Source organism: Nanorana parkeri, unplaced genomic scaffold (assembly GCF_000935625.1).
Source record: "Nanorana parkeri isolate BGI_ZX_2015 unplaced genomic scaffold, ASM93562v1 scaffold512, whole genome shotgun sequence".
In the NCBI taxonomy this organism is placed as follows: Eukaryota; Metazoa; Chordata; class Amphibia; order Anura; family Dicroglossidae; genus Nanorana; species Nanorana parkeri.
Window position 1 is genome coordinate 863,712 of NW_017306780.1, and position 8,001 is coordinate 871,712.

The 8,001-nt window shown below is 38.3% G+C and overlaps 1 protein-coding gene across 1 annotated transcript in view; it reads right to left on the minus strand.

The window, feature by feature from the left end:
- LOC108790910 (aryl-hydrocarbon-interacting protein-like 1) overlaps positions 1-8,001 on the minus strand; it is an 81,086-nt gene that overhangs the window by 42,700 nt on the left and 30,385 nt on the right. The window contains exon 3 of the mRNA XM_018561269.1: positions 455-674. Coding sequence (XP_018416771.1) covers positions 455-674 — 220 coding nt within the window. The remainder of the gene's footprint in view (positions 1-454; positions 675-8,001) is intronic.

Below are 8,001 nucleotides of genomic sequence, written 5' to 3' on the forward strand. Positions count from 1 at the left end.
TCTTTGCCCCCCCCCCCCCCCACACTCTCACACACACTTCCTGCTGCTGTGACAATACATTTTTGAATTCTCTGCCACTTTCTGTACCAAACACAATAATCACAAGGACCAATACTGAGGGTAAATCTTTCCAGCAGGGACACAGCCACTACAGAGATGTTGCCCATATACAGTATATATATATACTGTATATACTGTATAATTACAAATTATAACTGATGCATGAAAACAAGGTTTTCAAGACATTAATGTATCTCAACGTGTGTTTCTTTTTTGCATTGACAAGCGCTATTGATGTGTGCACTTTGGTCAATGTTATCTCTGTCCACTCCAAATGCTAATGTAAAAACACATTGGAAACACACGTCAAAGCACAAAGCAAATCCTTAAATACTTAAATGTACATGATGGTGTCCAAATCATTCTAGCAATGTAGGAAACCAAATCTTCATACCAAAGGATGCAGATAAAATGAATGAATTTACCTTTAAGAGTTCAATGACAAATATTAAAGGTTGTGGCTCTTTTTGCAGCTCATCCAGATCTTCATAACCCAACGTATGGTAGGCAAACATGTTCGCCAGCCCACATGTGTGCATGTGCCAGTCTGTTGGGTCCTTTCCTTCTGCTATACGTCGTAAACTTTTGGCAACAATTGGGTACAAACCAGTATGCTGTGAAAAGAAATACACAGGTCAGTAGGTCATTCAGAACAAAACTGACTTTTATGTAGTATACACGCTACTTTTTAGAAAACTAAATGTAATTTCTAAGGAAATCAGATACTGATATATCATAATGTAATTGGAGCTACCTGAATGCATTTCTACTTAAAGAGGACCTATACCAATTTTCACTAAAAATCGTATCAGCATTCAGTTGTGCATGCTGATATGAAATTATCTTACATTTATTAGCCGAACTTACAATTTTTGCATTTACTTACTTTCATTGTTTTTGCTAGTGATGCACTGATATATCGGCCGCCGAAACATATCGGCCCGGAAATAGTGAGTGCAAGCACTCAGCAATCAGTGATCACTGAGTGTTTGTAAATAATTGAGGACAGAGTATGTTTACTGTGTCCTCAATTATGAATGAATAGGAAGTGATCTACATCACCTCCTGTTCATTCATAATTGTGGATATAGTAAACATACTCTGTCCTCAAGTTATGAATGAACACGAACACTCAGTATAGAAGATTCCTGTTAATTTATAACAGGGGCTCCAAAAAAAGAGATTGTGTCCTTGATCTCTTTCTATTTTAGACCCCCAATATTTCCATAAAAACCCCTAAAAGTAAAGTAAAAAATGAAAATATTTAATAAAAATGAATAAAGTGCACCTCTAGTTTTTGCACTTCCTGGTTGAGTGAGGTACTGGTGATGTAGTTTTAGCATTGCATATGCATCCTGGGAAGGCTATATCACTAGTGCCTTCCTGGGATATCTCAACGGTAACTGCAAAATCATGCAAGATCTCAGGGGCAAAAGGCATTTTTTTTCTCAGATGGTGCGCACTGTCATATGTGCCAGGAGGCAGACCCAGAGTTCCAAGGAGTAAAGGGAGATGGATTCATCTGCACTTAGTGAAAATGGCCACCATAAGAAGAATGGGGAGGAAAAAGCTGGCAATTACCTATAAGTATAGGTAAGGGAAGGAAAGGACCTCCACGGTAGTTTTCTCAGAGATACTGCCGGTGCCAAGAGCCACTCCGGACAGACAGCGCGAGTTGAGGGAGCTTAACAAGTGGCTCCGGAGCTGGTGTCAGATGGAAGGATTTGGTTTCCTGGAGAACTGGGCTGACTTCGCAGTCGGCTATCGGCTCTTCAGCCGAGAAATTTGTAGTCATTTTTAAAATAAGTGTTCAAAGCCCAATATTTTCTTCAAAGGTTTCCACCCCCACACCCAGGACAACCATCACTCCAGCATTTTTTCATTTGGGTATACATGCCTTATTTTCAAAGATCGGCATGAAAGCACTGACGGGACAGGGATATCATGGGTCCATTTCTTCCAGCGGTGGACAGTCTGGAATTTTCTGGGGCAACAGAGCTTGTGCAATAATGTGGACTTGTTCTCCACAGCATTCTCCTGTAAGTTCAGCATGGCTTAATAATGTACTCCCTGGGCTGTGTCTCATATTACCCCAAAGATGATCACTGCTGGACCTCGAAAAGCAGTCTTCAGGAGACAGCACAGGAGATGAGGTAAGCACTGCAGCAAGACCTATTTTATTTAAAAAAATAAAGCTTGGGTTGGCCTTGAAAGATCCAGTCAACTGTTTTTGGGTGTCTCCATTATGTACAAAGTTTGTCCATGCTTCTGACTAGAACTGCTGCTAGGTTTTTATTGTTGTTTGCATTTCTGGCATGTGTAAAGCTTAAAAACAGGGCTTTAAGTTGCACCAGACATGGGATGGGGTGCAAAATACCCCCCTCTCTCTGCAAGTATAGTAGACCCAAGCATGGCAAGTATAGTAGACCCCACCTCGGCAAGTATAGTAGAGACCAGCTCGGCACATCAAGTATAGTAGACACCAGCTTGGCATGTATAGTAGACGCTAGCACAGCAAATATAGTAGACACCAGTAATTATATTGTGTCTCCACCAACATATACGCTTGGCAAATACTATTGGCATATACTATTCACAAAATACGTGACTGGTACCCTCATACTTTATTGTTATGTATTATTTAAAAATTCAATAAAAATTACATGCGCAAAAAAAAAAAAAATACGTGACTGCAGCATAATCACAGGTTGAGTTTTGTGAACAGACAATTGTAGAGACATTGTACAAGCACTTGTGTCTACCATACCTGCAGTGCTGGTGTAGGCAGGAGGGACAGAAGTAGTACAGTGAGAGGTGTACTATCTGCTGTAACTAGAAGTTGAGTTTTATAGCTGTTGGAATAAAAGCAAAGGTGATCTGACACATGGCAGAAGTAATCAGCCCCTCTAAAAGTGCATAAACTTTAAACTACATACTTTACACTACATAGCAAGGACAACTATGCTGATAAAACCACATACTCCTTTCTCTAAAGCTTTCTGACACTCCTTTATATATGTTTTCCATAAAAGGAAAAACATAATGAAACAATGTTTATTTTAAATGGCTTAACTTTACATTTCAAAATGTAAAAATATCTCAGGCTCTTTGTAGTACACAATCTACAGGAATTAAATACTAAATCAAGGTTGAACCAAATGATACTGCACTGGCGGTAATATATTTTGCTATGATTTAAGAAGCGCAGTTGTCTATTCCGCATGCATAACTATAGAGAATTACAATTACCTTCATGCCTTTTCCATTTACCATCGCGTCTGTCTCATTTCTTTTATTCTGGTTTACAATAGAAACAGTTTTCAATTGCAAAATTTTAACTTACCTTACATCAGTGGAGTTTAAGAAAAGACATGAATATAAAGAACGATCATCTGCTCTAGGGGCATTCTATAAAAACGAAGGTGAACGTTATCAGTTTATTTTCACTTGTTGGTGTTCTCTTTGTAGTGACAGTAATTGTTCTTTACTGTTACTCATACCGCAGAGAAAGTCTGCAGACTTTTCTTTAGAATCTACTTGAAAGGGGTTATGTCACCGAGCACTTAAAGTATATCTAAACCCAAAAACAAAAATGTTTATATATAGCAGCTTAATAGTTTAGATGTGCTGGCTGCATTCGTTTAATTTTTTCATGCATATTGCAGAATACATGCTGAACCTTCCAGAAATCTTAAATCCTTGTAATTTTCTGTGCACTTAAATTAAATCACAAACAATGTTATTAATCTTCCCCACTCCCTTCTAAACTAAACAAGTCTGAAATAATGTAATCAGCCTTCACCGTTCTCTTTCAAGAAATACAGAACCCCCGTTAGGTTAAAGTGTAGAGATTAAAAGAGAGGAGGTGTTTGTAGTTCATAACAGGAGAGCAGCCTGTAGTGTCAGTTCTGTTCCTTCATGGGTACAGTACATCAAGTTAACGTTGTCACTCTAGCATAGGAAGTATATTACTGCCAGTATTGGTAAAGGAAGGGAAATGAATGAAGCCAACAAATCTATTGAGCTGCAATATATTAAATGTAATATATGCAATATATTATATATTTATGTATTGGGTTTAGGTCAGCTTTAATTTAGACTACTAATTAGGGATGCACCGATATATCGGAGCCGAAACATATCGGCCGAAAATTGCACTTTAGGCATAATGCCGAAAGAGCCATGTTTCGGCCGATACATCGGCGCATCCCTGGTCTCTTTTCTCCCCGCTGGGAGCTGTTCCAGCGGGGAGAAAAGAAAGTGACAGCAGGCCGAGCGCTGCAGGACGAGAGCGCTGTGAGCGGCCAGCGTCTCTCCTCCCACACCGCTCAGCCGCCTATCACAGTCCGGCAGAGCGGTGTGGGGGCGGAGACAGCGCTGTCACAGGAGGCTGGGCTTTTCTCTCTACACCGCTCGATCAGCCTCCTGTGACAGCGTGTCAGAGAGAAAGCAAGGTACACACACTCAGGGGTGCTTACTGTCCTGTCTTATCAACAACTGCATGCAGGAAGACTTCCAAACTCGATGACAAAACTGCGGCACCTCAAGCTTGTGAAATGGGGAAAGCACACTGAAGGTATATGAACACGTTTACAAACAAATTTACACACGTAATTGAAAACATAAACTGGCTGAAAATCTATGAGGCCATCCCTCTAACATAGCTTACTCTGATCATTTTATCATTCTCCAACTTTATTTAGAGATGAAAGGCCCATTTCTGTATATTTCAAGCAAGCTGCCTGCAAGAACCTGAATTAAACAAGCTGTAGCTCTCCACATCATTAAATGTCAGTGTTGGGGAAAGCAGAGATATTGCAAGTGTAGGGCTGTGTAATTAAACGTCTCATCAATGTGAAAGGAAGATAACATTTGTTGATGTCCCGGCAAACATATAGCCAATTATTCGGAGGTGCAGACTGAATATAAGCATCAGTCAGTAAGTAAAACAAATGAGAAATGAAAGCTGCTCATAGACAGAGAAAGATTGTTGTGCTGTACAAATAATTTTGTCTTCTTTGTGCTGTAAAACTTTCAGGCAGTGTAGTAAATACAAATGGTAACAACCCAATAGGCCTATTCTGCAATAACAATGGCAGGCTTTATAACTGAGCAGTCTGTAGGTACAGAACGTCTGTTATTTTAACGTGGAACTGGGGTCAAAATAAAACAATTTCATATATAATGCAATATGCCAATAGCATTATAGTCCCCACTGTAACAGCTTTATTACCTGCATCTAGAACCATTGATTTTTCCATACAGGCCAAGCTGTCCAGCAAAAGTGCACTTACAGGAGTTGAGACAAACCATATAATACTGATAGCGGTACCCACTTTATTCATAGCTTCATATTTTATTCATATTTAATCAAAAAGAAAAAAAGGGAACTTCAGGAAGTGTTAGCTGGAGTTAAGCTTTAGAGTATATCTAAAGCCAAAACTTTTTTTGGATAGTGTAGGGGAGGGTTAAAAGGTATCTATGATCAAAACCTAAAAGTAAATATGTATTTTCCTGTCACATTATATCTTGAAGTGACACTAAATGTAGGAATTAAATTCTTAGAAGTATCAGAACCACAACCTTTGTTAAAGTGACACTAAACTCAGGAGTACCTTAACTAGTAAAGCAGACCTTTAGGGGGTGATTTACTAACCTAAACACACGCACGCACTAGGTGCGTGTGATTTTTACACAGCAAAACTTATTTATCAACCAAAAAGTCTCAGCATTCACTTTCTGCTGTGGAAGTGCAAATGACTTCAATTTGCCAAAGCAATGCACACTGGGGTTGCCTCGTCAATGGCAGAACATTGCTGGTAAATCTAATTTGAAATCTAATTATCTAGAAGTATGTGTTTGTAGATTGTCATTACTAAACATTTCTAAAGGTGTGTTTGTTGTTATTTTAAAGAAAAGGGTAAAGGTTCACTTTAACAAAAATGTATGTTAATTGTGTATCACTCGGCTGTAAATTCTCAAATACTTGAGCTTAAAAGTAGCCACCCTCCAGCAGGAAGGACAGTGTCAGCACCAAATCAGAGGTGATTTGAAGATCTAAAGCTGAGTGATACACAAATAAGATACATTTGTGTTACTAGTTAAGGTACTTGAATTAATTTTTAAGATTTAACTCCTGAGTTTAATGTCACTTTAGCAAAGGCTGTGGTTCTGATACTTCTTAGAATTCCATTAGTAACCACTAGGGATGCACCGATACCGGTATTTTGGTACCAAGTACGAGTACCGATAATTTTTTTTCGCACCAAAGGTATAGCACTGCAACTGTTGGTACATTTTCTTCAAACAATATGCATTTTAATACTTGTTGATATGCTTTGTTGGGGTGTATTTTTTATGTGCAATTTCATGCTGCAAGCACATTAAGGTACATACAAACTTGCAGTGAAAGCACACAACAATGCGCAATAGCACTCTAACTACAAACAATGTGAATTGGGCCTAATTGTTAAACAAACATAAACAAGGACCAAAGAACCAAGGAGGAAAAATAGAAAAATGCACAATAAGCTGACAAGATATTTTGCTTGCTTCTGAATGATCAAAGCCTTGCAAGTTTGTCTTCTTGCCTGATATGTATATTCACTACTCAGTTTGAGTCTCTTCATTGGCAGCAAGATACAATGCCTGCATCTGCATAATGTACAAAAACTTTTTTGAACTAGCCGAGTGATCAAAGTAATGCAAATAGGACTCTGAACACTGTGGGGAGGAAGGCTGTACGGTACATATCTGCCTTGTATCATACAAGGTCTAACTCAGTAAACAGAGAACTCAACCACTTCTGAAGGCAAGGATCTGTGATTCATCTACACCACAGCCATACTACCTGTAGGGTTCAATGAACTTCAGAGGACATTGTATGCTCTACTCACTCTGTGCTGAACAGACCTAATACTTATTTATACAGAGGGTCATCTAGGCTTTACAACCCTGCACTGCATTTTCAGCAGAGACATTTGTGGAAATAATCAATTTTTTATTTTTTTTAGATAAACATCCTGTGCTTTTTGTTACCCCCAAATATTTTGAGATCATAAGTACTAAACACACAATGAGATGGAGAGTGCCTGGAGGCTTCATGTGATCAGCCCTTATTTTGGGTCCTTCCAAATAACATAAAAAAGTGAATAATTTCAAATCTCATCCTTTATCACAGATTCTTTTAAAACATTGAAATCAAGACCTGCATCACTAGTGATACTGAATTGCTAGGGACTAACACCTTCAGGCATCCACCAGATACGGCTCTAAAAGTTGATTTACATGGCAAGATATTTGTTGGGGATAGGATAGCTGGTAAAGAGGTACATTAAAGTCTTTACTAGTTTAATTTTTGTATTGGCTGAATTCCATAAAACAGAAAAAAAATCTGCATCCAGAAAGTCTTCCTGTTCCACTGCAAATCCAAACTTGGGCAGAACGGTTTGTTTTGTCCTACAAAGAATGCCTGCCTTAATTATATTACTGGGTATTTTTGCCTTGGCACAGCTGATGCTGTCTGGTAGATCAGAGGCACATAAGGCTATTTTGGAGTGAGATGCAATTATTGTATGCATCATTTTGTTCTGTGTTCCCTCGGATCAAAACTGTCAGGGTTTATTTGAGATTGAACTAAATGGTGGAGTTGTTAAACGTGCTGAAGCTAAATCATTTATTCCTATCCTTATCTTTGATAAATATTATTCAAAAAAAACATTGCTTACTCTATCCTAAACCTAAAAAAGTTTGGGCTTTAGATACTAATTGCCTGGTCAAAAAAGAGAGTCACACACATATTTTGTTGAACCGCCTTTAGGTTTGATTACGGCATCAAATTTGTGAACCAAATTAAGTATAGAATAAACATAATATGAATGTCATTTTATAACAAAAATACAACTGACATAATTTTATATACAGTGTATATATATATATATA